Here is a 15,310-nt window from a genome sequence, read left to right as displayed (position 1 = left end):
CTGGCTGCTGTTGCATTATGATTTAAAATTGCTTCCCAAAGCTTGTATACTAGACAAAGCTCACAAAAGCATATAACCTTTCTTCCTCAGGTTTCTGGTTTTAATGAGAAAAAACTTTCAATCTTTTAATGTGAGCTCTCTCCTTTGTATAAGAGGCAGCATTTGGAAAATGCTGTGTAGTGCCAGTAATTCAGTGCTGAACAATACAACGGATCAAAAGGGCTTTTTTTTTTTTCTTTTAAATGGGGTATGACCAAACCTTTTTACTTAGTTCACATGACAGTGGTGAAACACTCAGTGAGTTAGGTAAAGAACATGAAACACTGATAGCTTTTATTTATTTATTTATATATCAGCATGCCTTAAAGGCTGGTTTAGCTATATTTACTAGATTTGTAAGAATGGTGATGTTCAGGAGTTTAAGATTGTGAAGGTGCTTTGAAAAATTGCTGGAGTAGTGAGTTACCAACAGGGTTTTTGTTTGTTTATTTAATATAACTTAGATATTTTTATAACAAAAGTTTTGGAATTGAAATTGATGATGCCAGAGATTTTCCCTTCCCTCATTCAAGTTTGGAGGTGGGTATGACACTAAACTACACATACACTTACCTTTGAAATATTTGAGATGTAAATGAAATCCTTCAGATGTGTAACATTTTATTTAGTAGTAACTAAACTGAATGACTGAATGTTTTCTTTCTACACTGATTTAACACCTTTAGTTTTTATTACTATACTTTAGTTTTCTTCCACAAGTTAATGCCTTTTAAGCCATCATTATGTGAAGAAATTCAGCAACCTGTGTCGGGAAGATCCAGGCTATAAATTTTAAACAAGGCTGCAGCTACTAGTGAGACTAAAAGTCTAGGGAGAATTGAAATGTATTCGGTTAGTTGAACTTGTTATCTAGTTGATTATTTGTATTTTCTGGAATCATAGATTCTGTTGTCAATTCTACCAAATGATTTTTTTGTTTGTTTGAAAAGTATAACTATTTCAGAAGTCAGTAGTGCATTGTGGCTTATGCATATTTGTGTTGATGGTAAGCATATGGGCTCATTGAAGCAGGTCCTATGGAGTTGATTCAGATATTCCAGTATTAGAGTATTTAATTTAAAAAATAAAATCCACTGTTAGTCTTTGAATCAGGAATTGGAGAAAATTATATCAAAAAAGGCAATAATTATAGTGTATCTGTGTATATATAAATAAAATAAACATATTTATGAATTTATTCAGCCATTCTGTCAAAAAGGGTGGTCTAATAATGTGCTCTTAAAATACATACTGTCGGCATTTCTCAGTTCTTTTGGAGGCTTTTCTTCTGCTTGAATCAACTTAACAGTGAACATCATATGAAAAATAAATTCTGAAAACAAAATTTATTTTGAAAAGGTATTCTACTGTGGCTAATGATAGGGATATTTATGGATGTAGCTAGGTCCTGAGTCATTGACTGTCGTTCATTGACTTTGCTTCACTGACAGGAGGAGAAGCAGGAATTGACAGATGGATGAAGCCTCTGGCTTGGAGCCAGAAATCCTCAAGAGGTGCATCCATTTTCTGCAGAAACTCCAGCCTTTGTAGCAGTTCAGGACTAATTGTATTATATAGAAATATATAGGCACTCAGCATTTCTCTGTGCGCTAGTCAGGAGGCTGGGATACATTAACTACTGTAAAAAGATCACATCTGGGGAGGAAGTCATTATTTCCCAGCAAACCAGAAGTGGAAGGAAGACTTGATTATTCACAGAATCACAGAAGGGTTGATGTTGGAACCCTGGAACCTGGGTGGTCCAACCCCCTGCTCAAGCAGGGCGACTCAGAGCAGGCTGCTCAGGACCACGTCTGGGTAGCTTTTGAAGATCTCCAAGGACGGAGACTCCACAGCCTCTCTGGGCAACCCGTGCCAGTGCTCCCTCACCCACGCAGTGAAGAAGTGCTTCCTGATGTGTAGACAGAGCCTCCTGTGTTCCAGTTTGTTCCCTCTTGTCCTGGCACTGGGCACTAAGGACAAGAGCAGAAGAAAGAAGACTCTGTCTTCTTTGCCCCCTCCCTTCAGGTATTTATAGACATTAATAAGATCCCCCTGAGCCTCCTCCAGGCTGAGCAGTCCCATCTCGCTCAGCCTCTTGTCACAGGAGACATGCTTCAGTCTTTTTGTCCTCTTGGTGGCCCTGTGTTGGATTCTCTCCACTGCATGTTTGTCTCTCTCTTGTACTGGGGGCCTAGAACTGGATGCAGTACTCCAGGTGTGGCCTCACCAATGCTGAGCAGCGAGCTCTTCCTGACAACACTTCTTTTTCTTTATTTGACTTGTGGCTACATATTTATCTGGGTCTGTATTAGTTGACTCTGGTTTTGTGCAGGAATTGATTGTAGGCATGGACAGTGTTCCTACTCTTGCGTGCACAAAGGAAGAGAAGAGGAGTGAGATATCTCAGTATTTTGGCAGGAGAGAATGAGGAATTTTCCCACATAAAGAAGGTTATGTGTAAAAGCAGAACCAAATGAATGGTTGGATGGAGCTTGTGAAGTCTCTTGATTAGCAGTTCTTCTTCCATATGAGCAGAAGGGAACACAAACCCAACGTAAAAAGATGGTTTTGCCCTTGGAGGCGTTGCAGTCTGATCTTAAAATAATAACCACAGGGTGAGTAAGATGGGGGAACTGTGCGCAGGATGACATTAAGAGGAATGCCTGATTATCTAGATATCAATTTGTTGTCAGTATAACCTTCCACAGAAACACACAGACTTTAAGCACGTTTAAAACACTAAAAGAAATTATGCCCAACTGAGCTGTAGGCTGCAAAGAGGTTGAATAATGCAAGTATTAGAAGAGGAACAAGTAGTTGCATTCTGTCTCTGGTGTGGCTCAATAATCTGAGTTCAAAGTTTTCCTTTAATAAATTATGCATATAAATGTATTGGCTATGTTTTTCTGGTGCTTTGTTCACAAAAAATAATTACCATTTATGAATATTTTCTTTAGTATCAAACAGCGAATGCAAAGCGATAGACCCAAACTTTGATCTCCTTCCTATTAGCGGAAGCGGTTTAATTACTTGCAGCCATTACCCTGCTCTGTTTTTTGTTTTTTGTTTTATGTTTTTTTTTTTTGGTGCCACGGTGTGTACAGAGATGAGTTTTTGTACCGATGGATGCAGCTTTCAGATGGTTTTGATGTGCACCTGCACGTGAAGTGCACTAGAGACATTCCAGACTTGAAAGACAAAGGTGAGGACCGCGCAGCAAGACGAGGCTGATGATGAAGTGCTCGTGCTCGTGTGCGTAACAGCAACGCCACTTCCAAGAAAGCAGGCTGTAAAGTGCAGATTTTCTTTGTGATTGCAGGATATACAACACAATAGTGCAGCTCACTATTTCTTCTGATTGCCTCCCAGCTAATCAGCAGTCACTAAATCTAGTTGGGGATGCATTTGAGCCATCTGGTCTCTTGTTCGCTATCCCATTTTTAATAAATCCACTTGTATATAACATGAACTTTATTGACCTGCTCAATAAAGGTTTCTTATGAACAGCATAGGTTTGTTTGAACTCCTCGTGTTCTCTTAGGTAGGTTTACTGGATTGGATTGCTGTGATCTTTGTCCTGGCCAAACATAACACTTTATAAAAAGAAAATATCGCTTTCCCAGTTTATATCTACATCAATAGTAATTTCCTCAGCAAAGTAAACTTGTGACACCGGTTTTAATTTCAGATGCAAGACTTTTTAATTTTTTTTTCCTGTCATCAAACATCTGTATTAAATACAGTTTTTCTTTTAAAGTGCGTGCCTGAGGGACAAAGAACTTGGTGACGTAAGAAGCATTAAAAATAACTATAATCTAGAACATATCCAGTGAAAATAGTTGTTTCACCAAAAAATCCCACGTTTCTGATGGTACCAAGTCTCTGTGGCTCTAGACATTTTGTAGTTTCATTAAACAACTCTTCATAATAATGTGTTAAATTTACCCAGCTTCTTGATGGTAAAATAACGCATAAACACCCCAAGGCATTGCTTTGGGAGGATGTGCTGAATACCACTTTATACCAGTTTCTTTTTAAACTATAATGCTTGGACCTTGGAAACAACACCAGATTTGATAGCAGGAAAAAAACCCACCCTGAGCTTTAATGCTGGTTTATGTCCTTTATCCTGCCGTGCTCAGGTGCCATGGGAATTTCCTCCCTATCTGCAGAGAAATGGAGTATATCATTCAGTTTCTGTTCATCTTGGAGGGTAAGCATTTCTGCTGGGGATCGATGGCATTTCCCTGCTAGGAGCAAGCACTGGGCTTCGAGTGAGGACAAGAAATGGGGAAAGAAATGGTTCTGGAAAGGAGTTATGCTACTTGTGCACACTGTACTGTCTTGGCTCCGGAAACAGAGTAAGAAATAATGCCTTCGCTGAGTGCTTTCTGCCTGTGATATCTTTATAGTTGAGGAGAGAGAGAGGTGCTATATTCCAACTGCTCCATCCTCTGAGCTGCGCTGGAGCAGCTCACAGGCAGTAGATCAAAAATAACCCGGTGCTCCTAAACTGATATGTGGGGCTGGCTCTGGAGGAGGAACGTGCCGAATTCCTCCTGCAGGACTCTGCAGGAACATTGCTGTTTGTACCTTAGGCTTTAAAAATAATTTGGAAGTGTTGTTTTTATAAATGAAGTGAATTAGTGAATATGGAGGATTTTAGTGTTCTGCGTATGTTATAATCTCAGAGATGAGTTTATGGAGGGTTTTTGCCAAGGATTTCAAAGCGAGAAAAGTTTTTTGTGCAGCTTTTGTTATCAAATTTCCACTCTTTAATCCAAATACTCATTTAATAAGTAAAATAAAATTATACACGAGAAACATCAAATTCGTGTTTGTACTTTTGACTGCTTGCTGCGCTTTCTTACCTTGGAGGCAGTGTGGGGGTGGCTCTGGTTGTTGAAGGAACAACCACCCAAGAAAGGAAAGTCACTCGGGCACCCTGGGGTTGACTTTTGAGACCGACAATTTGTTTCCCGGGTGGGACGTGGCTGTCGAGAGGTTGTGAGCTTGTGTGGGGCACTCCTGCTGCGATGTGAATCATGGGAGGGGCTGCAGATAAGGGCTGTCATCTGCAATCTGGCTTGATTGACGAGCGCTTCGGAGCAGCAGCGGGCTTCACATGCCTAAATCGGGTCTTTAAGAGAATTGCTGTATTTTGGAGAGCCTTTAAAGTGTTACGTATTTGGGAATTTTATTTGGAAAGTGAACTTTTGGACAAATAACAGTTTAGGAACACTTGGCATTACTTTATGGCGGTTTCCGTAATAGCGTGGTATTGATTTGGAGGTGATTGCAATTACCATTTGCAAACAAAACTGCAAGACTTGCATTGTACCAGGAACACTGTATCCCACGGAAGGCAATTCCCTGCCCCTGCCCTCCTCCAGCGCCTGGCCGCAGCGACTGCTGCTTCTGTGCTGCTCTCGTTTCAGTGCCAGAATCCATGAAATTTGCAGCTGAAACGTGGCCCGGTAGCTGCCTGAGGATGTTGTAAGAATAAAGTTGTGCGTGTTCTTAAGTGGATTGATTTCCGAAAAGGGCCGGTTCACGTGTTTGCTTGGCGGTCGAGAACAGCTGCTCCGTGTGCCGTGGATGACTCTGCAAGGGCTTTGGGTGGAAGCGGTGACTCTATTCCTATCGCAGTGTGAGGTTGCCAGCTGCTATGTGAGATTTCTGCCAGAATCCTTTCAAGTGTGCCATCGCTCCCGTTGGCTTTTACGCTTTCCTTTTGATTTGGTGCGAGCGACTGCTCCTGCTCCTTGAAGCCCAGGAAAAGTTTGCCTCTGATTTGCTGAGCGCTAAGCCCGAGCGTGGCAGGAGCACGCTGCTGTCTGCCTGGCAGGTCAGGTCGTTGGTTTGTCTCTCTGACTTTTCTGTGCCTTCGTTGCGTACTGGTGGGCTTCGTTTCCGTTCTCTGGATGCTATAAATAGACTTGTGGAAGATTTTTTTTTTTAATATATAAATAATGACGCTTTTGACACGAGCCGTGTGATTAATCTGGACCATTACCGAACTCCTAAGGTCTCTGTGACACTGGGGGTACGCGAAGAGCTTGGGATTGCACTGATTGTTCTCTGCTCTGTGTTGGAGTGATAAGAGTGGGCTCTCCTTTCTGGCTTTAAGCCTCTTATTCTGGGAAGGAACATAGTGTATCATCAGCACAATGATGAAACGGAGGAAACAGAGGCTTGGAGCCCCATCTCTGCGGATCCAGTAAGGACTGTTGTGAAAAATAAATTTCATTTAAACGTTTCAAATGCAAACTATGAAGAAAACAAGCTAGAATATTCTGTGCAAATAAACGTTGCTTTTATTTGTTAGAACTTTATCTGTCACGCTTATGTGGCTGTACACAAAATTTCATTTTGAGAACTTTAAACTTATTTCTGTGGAGCATTTACCATAAAGTATAGCCAAAAAAAGAGCAATATTTCTATGTTTTTAAATGGGGTACATTGTGGTTAAGTTTTATACCTAGCATTACTTTAGTTAAATTAAATGTTTGTAACTGTCTTTCTAGTTAGATCACTCTTTTAAATATAAAAAGTGCTTCTAATAATCTGCCAGAAAGCTGTCACAGGGCTCCACTCTAATGAAACCTTTGCTACCTTTGCCATCTTCTTAAAGTTTTCAAATGTGTTCTTAATTTAAATTTGAAGCAAAAAAAAATCTTTATTTACATTGCCACATATTCCTACAAATGAATTCCTTTTTAGTACTGCAGCCTTTGGAAATGCTTTGAAATCTGCTATAGAAAATTGCTATTTATGATGTTGGTAATGATGTTGATTATTATTTTTACTAGTTAAAATGAAGGAAGCTGTATATTTAATGCCATATGTAGAAGTAGGGGAAGTTAAATGAATCTGTCACACACTGAAGGGAGGAGCAGGGTAAGAGGCAGGCTTAACCTTTTGTGTCTGCAGACTGTAAAGCTCTGTTTAAGCAGAGGTTGCTAGTGGGGAGGATTTCCAATATGTAAAGGTTGCTTACTGATAAGAAGTATTTGGATTCAGAAGGAAATTAAAAGCAGGGAACATTAACAAACATGGTTGACTTCAGGACTTCCAATATAGCATGTCTGAATACCAAACAAAAGCTGAAGCACATCCCAGATTTACCTTTTGCTGGGAAAGCTTATGTTTAAGTACAACAAATAGAAACTTCTTTCATCGCTCAATCAAAATCAGTTATAGTTGTAAAAATATGGTGGCACTAGATTGTATTTTAAAACATAAACACGGTAAGCATAGCATGGGACTGCATTGTTAAGCATTGTCCAAATTTTAAAAAGGAAAAGGCTGAATGTGCAGTGATACCAGAGAGCATACATGTGGACAATACCCTATGCAGTTTGTGACTCCCTACATAGAGTGTAGGGATGTACACGGTACATTTAAGCATTGAGTTTTGAGGATTAGATCTAAGAACTTTGCATTTTCTGGTACTGATCATAGGTGAATCTAGATGTTAAATACTTAATATATTTCCTTTTGCAATTTCTGTAACGTTGCGTGGTTGGAACATAGTTATGTGCAAAGCCCAAAGGACTCCAACTGGAGATGATGTATTTGTGGGTCACATTGATTATTCTATTTGGATTCCCTGTGCTGAAAAAATAAGAGTGGTTATATCACCACTTAGGAAGCAAAATGTCACTTGTCAGGCAAACCAGGTAATAAGCTGTATAATTTTTCCAGAGGGATGGTTGTACTAAAACACTTGGTTTAATTTTTTTCAAATAACCCCTTGAAGGGTTGAGCTCATCAGTGGTGCAACACTGCCCTAAAACTTGGTGACAGCCTGAAGTTATGAACTTACAGCCGATATGTTCAGCTGATACAGATTCAACATAGAAGTATATTCAGTATGTGCTTATCTCTTATCTGAAAACTCAAAACCTGTTTTCTTGTCCCTGTATAAGAACCTGGGCAAAATGCCTTCATAGTGTATGTTTATTTCATGATACATTATTTTGGTTACCCATGATTTCTTTATAATACCAATATTTGTAAGTTAACTTTTACTTTATTTCTAGTGAAGGACATCTCATCGTGTATAGTTCAATACAGTAGGTGTAAAAACTTTTTTACATTTATATACAAGTCTGTTTGCAGCTTCTTGAAAAACAGCTACTTAGAGAAACTTTCTGTGCTCTCTGCTTGTAAGAATACTTGTTGGCTGCTAACTCTACAAAAGCAGGATAGTTTGCAGAGCTGAGCACAGAGCTGGAAATCAGTTTTCTCAGCTGTAATCCTAATGCTACCATGGGTGTGCTGTGGTTGGGTCACTTAACATCTTTGCGCCTCAGTTTCCCCACTGCTAAATTAGAATCAACCCATTTTGTAGTGCTGCTTTCTGGCTTAATTAGTTGTTTTCAGACATTCTCAGTGCTAAATGTTCTCCAGTTAAGGGTTCATGTTTTCACTAAGTATTTTTGTTGTTGCCGTAGCTGTGGTATGGAACCATGGCTCCCAAATTGCAATCTGTGAAGGCTGTGATACAAATGGCTCATGTCAGTCACTGGCGCCATTGGCAGCTTTGTTAATTTCTCCCAACTAAAAGTTTGACAATGCCGTGTGATCCAGAAAGCCTGGGAATCACTGTAAAAAAAAAAAAAAAAAAAAAAAAAGAGATTTGGATAATTCCAGTTCAGAAGATTTTTCATAGCGGGAAAATAATGTTGAATAGGTACTGTATTGACTGACAAATGTGTTGTGGTTTAGATGATAATTGAGTGACTTCTGTCCACTTAGTTTACTACATTTATCAAGAAGATATAAGTTGTGCTTTGAAAGCTGTTTTTCTTTGTATTTAAGTGATGAACAGAAGATGTGATATTGACCCTGATTTATTTTTTTTTCTACCGTGGTACCTTGTCAGAATCTCCTCTCCTTTGTTCTCCCACTGCCGAGGAAGTGATGTTCATCCGCACATGTTCTCTCCTACATCTGCTCCAGGTCTGCAGCACCTTAAATTCCCATTTAGTGCTGACTGTGCACTTGTTACTTCTCCTCTAGTATTTTACCTGAACTCACAAGCCCAGAGCAATCCGTCTAGTCCATGCTACAGCCATCCTTTTCAGTGGAGGTAAGGAGAGGTATCGACCAGGAATTTCTAACAGTTTGGTGTTGGTGTAACCGTTTATGAACTTAACAGCTTTCTAATTCAAGAGAATAATACGTAACAGAAGTGAGAGCCTAGTAATGTGTAATTTACCTCCAACCTTGTAGTGTTGGTTGATGTTGCTCGTTTGTACACATTTTTTAGTTCATTTGTAGTTGAAGACCCTGCAGAGGGAAGAATGGAGTCCTGTCTACCTGAGTGTGCATGCACATTCCCGGCTGAACCTTTTGCTGGCTTCTGTGTGCGTGTGCAACTTGTGTGGTGCCTCACAGGGATCGTTGATGTCAAGAAAACCAACTTTAAAGTGAAACAGCTTGGAGTCTGGTCCTTAAGAAGCCCTGCCTGGAATTGTGGGTCTGTGCTAACCTGCTGCACTCTGTTCTTTTCACTGTGAATCCTCGTTAGTTTCTTACTGAAGCTAACAGGCTGAGGGCTGTCTGCAACACAGGGTCCACAAAGGATAACGAGTAAGTTTAAGCTTGTTGGTACTGTGCTTAGATACGGGCTACAGGAGTTTGTAAACTGAAAAAAAGTCCAGGACAGCTCAGTTTGTACTAAGGTGTTTGAGAGCCTGGCTGGCATCCTTCATGTTCAGGAGTAGCTCTTGCTCTACTCTGTGCTGTTAAGGAACATGCAAGACCCCAGTGGAGACCTCTGGTTTATTCACTTGTGATACCTACTGAGATGGTCACAAAGCCTAGCACAAGGTACAGATCTTTGTGTGCGCAGTTATGAAACTTGAGCTAAATGGTACCTACTTAAAACTTGAGCCAGGGGACTGGTTTTGAAGTCGGCATACTGCAGTGTGGATGTAGCTGGTCAAATTTCAGTTACTCATCAAGTGGTAATGCAATCGCCCCTGATTGCAGGCTGTTATTTCAGAGGGAGGGTGCTCTTGCTGGCCAGCTCTAGTAGGAGGAACAAGAAAATGTGAAGTTTAGCTATTTTAGGCATCTCTCCCTCTAATGGAGAGTAATGTATATTGCATCTGTTGAGTGGAAATCAGGCTGTCAGCAAAGGATAGAGGCGTTGTGTGTGTCTGTACTTGGCTTCTTGTGCATTGCCACGGAGAGAGGTGGTCACCCAGCCTGCTGCTGCCTCCCCTGCAAGCTGGGCAGCAGGTGGTGAAAATTCTTGGTGTGCTGCTCACTTCAGCAGCACGTGCAGTGAGGGGAAGGGCAGCGACTAAAGAGCTGTCTCTTAACGTTTTAATGTCATTGCCACCAATATAATTTAAAAGGAATTTTTGTTATTTAAAAGCTGGTATTGGGTAATGTTCCTGTACAAGGGTTATTAAATGTGGTTTAATGCTGTTTAGCACTGGGGCTAATTAATGGTCTGGTAAGTAGTAATTAATTATCAGAATTAGATTACTGTTAAAGTAGGTTGAGAACAGCTCTTTTTGAGAGGGGATCTAATGATTATTGATTTTCCAAAGCCTTTTTGGTAGTTTTTTTTTTTTCTTTTCCTTTGAGACTGCTCCAGTCTTCAGACTTTAGACACGGGTCATTGAATAATTTTACCTTTAAGAACAATTCATGTAAAAGTCATAATATCGAGTTATGTTTCGCTGTTACTATGGACTCTTCTTGATGATGATATTTTTCACATATGGGGACCTTCCAGCCATCTGCTCTTTAAATGCTGAATGGTTGATGATTCACAGAGACGTGGTTCTCTGTAAGAGCTTATGTCTACTATAATAACTTTTTATTTTTGTCCTTGTTGCTTTCACCTGTGCAGCTCTTGATCCTGGTTTATGCTGCCTTTCTTTGTTGTAGCTGTGTTTACTTGGTTACAGTACCAGCGATAGCCATTCCTGCTTGCTTAGAGCAAAGGTTCAGCTTGGCAAGTTATTGCTGTCATTGATCTACACAGCTTAACACCCTCAGGTTAGCCAGGCCGTGGTTCATTTCCATCGCTGTGCAAATGATACTAGGAAATGATGGGAAATGTAACTAAAAGGTGTATGGCTTCAAGTTAGTTTTCTCATTTTTTACCATCAGTGTGTTGCATTTCAAATATCTGTACAGTTTTCCTCCTTCTTGCTTCTTTTGGATGGTGTCTTCAATATTTTTAAATGGACAAATGAACAGCTGTTTGTGCATCTGATATCAGGTGTGTTCTACAGCTAGTATACAAGTTCTGGCTTCTGAAAGAAATAATCTAGTTGAGAACAAAAATATTTTATACTAAGCTTTGCAAAATTGAAAACAATGTAAAACATTCTAAGAATAAAAGATGTGAGGTGGCACGATTACAACAAAAATAAATGGATAGCGGGTGAAAGAAGATTGCTATAGTTGATACAACCATGGGTTGGAATTCAAGTCGTGTATCTTTAGGAAGAAAAGAGAATGATGTCCAAAATTAAACTCAAGGAGTGGGTCTCATATTTGGGTTCTGGCTTGTGTTCTTCTGGGGGTAGCAAGGAAGTCAAATTACTGAAGAATATGAGGCCATGTTTCACAGCTGGTCCTCTTTATGAGCTGAGTAAATATGGGCGAGTCTTTGTACACCCATATTTGCCCTTTAATTTAATCAAAACATGGATTTACCGCAGTTCTTGATATTAAGTTGCTTAGAAGATGCCATGAATTAGTTGCTCCTAGAAGTGAGGGGCCTTGAGACTAAAGCAACATGAACTTTCCCCCTGTTTCACAGATTATTACACCCTGTAACTCCCTCAGCAAGAGATAAATTAGTTTCAATACTTCTAGAAATGGATTCATTTCTTGGTGGTAACAAGGGTGAAAGTGTTCAGGTCCCTTAGTTCTGGCCTCTTTGGTACTGCAGGTGAGGTGAAATCTCAGCAGAAATTTCCTTTATCCTAACCAATCTAGGGAAGAGTTGAGTTCAGTTGCATTATTTCAGGGACGTTTTCTTGTGCTATTTTGATTTTGTGAACTCATGCCAATAGTGGAACATATTGATATAGGGATATATGGTAGAGATGATATTTATAGGAATGTTTTCTCTCAGAGGTTCTAGCCTTGATAAAGTTTATTGACAATAGCTATTCATTTTTTATAGCTCTGCAGAATAGTTATAAAGATTTCTTTTCCAGCCTGTATGAAATCTGGTTATCAGATCCTAGCTGTCTTCAGTAAAACAAAATGGGAAACCTGATGTTGCTCCAGAATACTTTGAGCACAGTACATAATTACTCGATCAGTGTGTAATTACTATGTTATGAGTTCAAATAATTAGGATTTTATGGACATCTGTGATATAATTTAAGAATATACTAATTTACTTACTTAAGAACTTTATTCTTAGAAACATTTAATCAATAACTGTGGTAAGCAACAAGAATATATTATACGTAGTCTTTTAACAAATGTGCTGGGAGGATTGCCTGCCTTTATTTAAAGCCTTTCTCATATAAGCTCTTGCAGTGGATGAGGGGACACCTATATTTAGAGCTACAGCTTGTTCGGGTGTATGAGCGCAGTCCCAGCCAGTCTCTTCTATTGCTGTGACCAGATGGGCTTCCCAGGCGTCGCAGCGTGCCCAGCAGCTCAATTTCACCAGAGCGTGGGGATGGAGAAACCTGCCTTGGTTGAGTGGGGTCTCATGTGAGCCTGGTTCTTTCTCTCTTTTTACGTGCTGGAATTGCTAGTGTGTCTTGGTGAAGGTTGTGTAACTCCAGTCCTTTACTTCAAGGCTGGTGTAGAAATCCCTTCCATGGTATAAGGGTGTGTTCTTGGCGTTGTGTGCCTGCGCCTCTCCCTGCCTCCAGTACCTGTGTTCTGGGTTTTGACTGGGAATCTGGACCAGAGTTAATTTAATGGTATGCTGAATAACATTCGCTAATCAGCTTAAAATGCCACGTGTCTGGCTTAGCTAAAAAACTGATAATAAACATCTTAAGTACATAAACTTAATCTGTCACAGTTGTAACTCATACCCTCAGCAGAACCACCAAAACACTTGAATAAACCTGCCTTAATGAGATTGCCTAAAACTATGGTGGTTAAAATGTGTCAGTACTTCTGTTACCATAACCAGCACAGAGCTGATGGCTGTGTATAGAGTATGTAGATACCTGAATAAAGAAGCTGCTTGGATTATACAATAACAACACGAAAGAGCTTCAGCACCATAGTTCCCTTATTGCAAAATCTCATAGGAAAACAAAATTCATTTAATATTCACAGTGAAACTTTTGGTTTGAAGCATACATGTATTTTACAACAGCAGGGCAGCACCTGTAAACAGAAGTTCCGTATTTTTAGAGAAGGTGAAAAACATTTCAGAATTCAAACTTGAGGAGATTCTTTATATTCTTGTTTTGGGATATCTCCAAGTATGTCAAGACGTGGTGATAGTTTCCTTTCTCTGCTTAAACTTCCTCTTAGTTTAAAGTCACTTGATACAGCTTTTAAAAGTTTATTTTGGTTAGTATCGTATTTGACAGATGGCAGAGGATTAATGAAAAGGGCTATACTCAGATTGAATGACATTTGAAAATTGTTCTGTTTTTGTAGCAAGTGATACCTTCCTGCTTTAGTGCTTGATTTGGTACAGGTTCTCCTTTCTTAACTGTGCTAAATAATCGGTCAGCCTTTACCGCAATACAGCGTAATGACACTTTTGGAAGCAGTGGAGATAAGCAATTCACTTATAATGAATAACAGAACAACTTTGTGAATATGTCATTATGCATAATATGAAATGGTGAATTTTGAGTAGGGAATCTTTTGGCAACTGAATTGTAATCTACATCTCACTTTGAATGAATGAGCTTCCCAGAATTCATTTCTTTTTTAATGGAAATTTTTCTCTTTATTCCTTTTCTTCTGTATCAGTTGTTATTCTTGGGAATAGGAGATGGAGACAGAGGCTACAGCTAGGAGATGGAGACTACAGGGAAGAGACATATTGGTGATGCCTAGAGCTCACCTGGCTCAAATTTCTCATGCTGATTGGAAACTGTTTGCTTGCCACGTGGCTGGAAATATTCAGGCATGGTGGCCTGTGGTAGGGAGTTTTATGTGCAGAGTTCATTTGCCTTGCTTGTAGCTCCGTGGCCTTCTTACACCAATGTGCAGGTGAGGACTGAACTGTGAAACTGGCAATTTCAGTGAGTTGTATTGTGTTGTATGGCATTGTCTGTAACATTGGCTGCATCTTGGTAAAGTAGTAGGACCCGAGACATAGCCTCCGATCGCTCCAGTGAAATATTCTGATTTTCTGGCATCTCCCTTAACTCTCTCTTCTTGTGCCCTGAGGGTTGCCCCTCTGTGTTGGTGGTATCAGTGGAGGAGGTGCGTGGCTTCGCTTACAGCAGTCAGGAGAAGCATCGCTGATCTTTTTCGCAGTCTGGCTGTATAATTTTTTTCATGTTGAGACATTATGTAAATGCTAAAATCCCCACATCCTGCTTGGGTTTGCAGCAGTGGAAGAGTTAAACACTGGGGTTTGGAGCATGAGGTGTGAATTCTTGTCCAGTTCCAGGCTCACTGTGCAGGCTGCCCTCCGTAACCACTTGTAAAGCATAACCTGGTGGTTTGACCTGGCGAGTCAGAGGCTCCCAGAGGGGAGTACATACCTCTGACTTGAGAAGTTGGAGTGCTTTAATGTTTGCTAGCCTTTTCACCTATAAACCGGGTGATTCATAACTTTTTTTCTATGTAAGTGTGTTTGAAGGCTCTGATCTGCTCACATGCCGGCATATGAGTCGACTTGTTTACTGCCCCTGAAGTATCCAAAGAGTTTGACGTGGCTGGGAGCAAGGTAGCAACTTCTAGGGAGAAACTACAAGCTCAGAAAGTTCTTAAAATGCTGTAGTAAAAACTGAGGTTTTACTTTTTCTGTTTTTATCCTCAAATGACAGTTATTTCCTCAAAGAAATTGTAGTGTGCTCAGTCTGTGCAAGATCCTTCCTTCCGTATAGCCTCTTCCTTTTGATCTTGAATGCAGATACAGAAACAGCACGGACACGGAAAGACTCATGGCAAGGGAATCATTCTGAGAAAGGCAAATATATTCTTAACTGGCAGTCATACGTTTATTACTGTCGAAGTCTCTGTAGACAATTCCATGCATCTTCCACAACTTGGTTTTTAATTGCACTGTGAGGCAACCAGGTTCTCCTTTGTTTTGACTTGGAAATCTGTGAACGTGCAAACA

General features: G+C 40.1%; 1 protein-coding gene across 7 annotated transcripts in view; it reads left to right on the top strand.

The window, feature by feature from the left end:
- The window catches only part of MAST2 (microtubule associated serine/threonine kinase 2), a 189,874-nt gene that overhangs the window by 82,476 nt on the left and 92,088 nt on the right, over window positions 1-15,310 (top strand). For 2 of the 7 annotated variants that reach the window (XM_084290758.1, XM_084290756.1), the window contains exons 1-3: window positions 5,843-6,262; window positions 8,088-8,120; window positions 8,933-9,139. The exons of 4 other annotated variants lie outside the window; for them this stretch is intronic. In XM_084290758.1, the coding sequence (XP_084146884.1) occupies window positions 6,213-6,262; window positions 8,088-8,120; window positions 8,933-9,139 (290 nt within the window). In that variant the 5' untranslated portion in view covers window positions 5,843-6,212. Of the gene's footprint in view, window positions 1-5,842; window positions 6,263-8,087; window positions 8,121-8,932; window positions 9,140-15,310 lie in introns of those variants that run through there. One more of the 7 variants, XM_084290757.1, reaches the window with a different exon arrangement.

The sequence above is a fragment of the Netta rufina genome, assembly GCF_964035555.1.
Source record: "Netta rufina genome assembly, chromosome: 8".
NCBI lineage: Eukaryota > Metazoa > Chordata > Aves > Anseriformes > Anatidae > Netta > Netta rufina.
The sequence above is the reverse complement of the archived record's forward strand: the minus strand, read 5'-3'. Positions and strand labels throughout refer to the sequence as shown.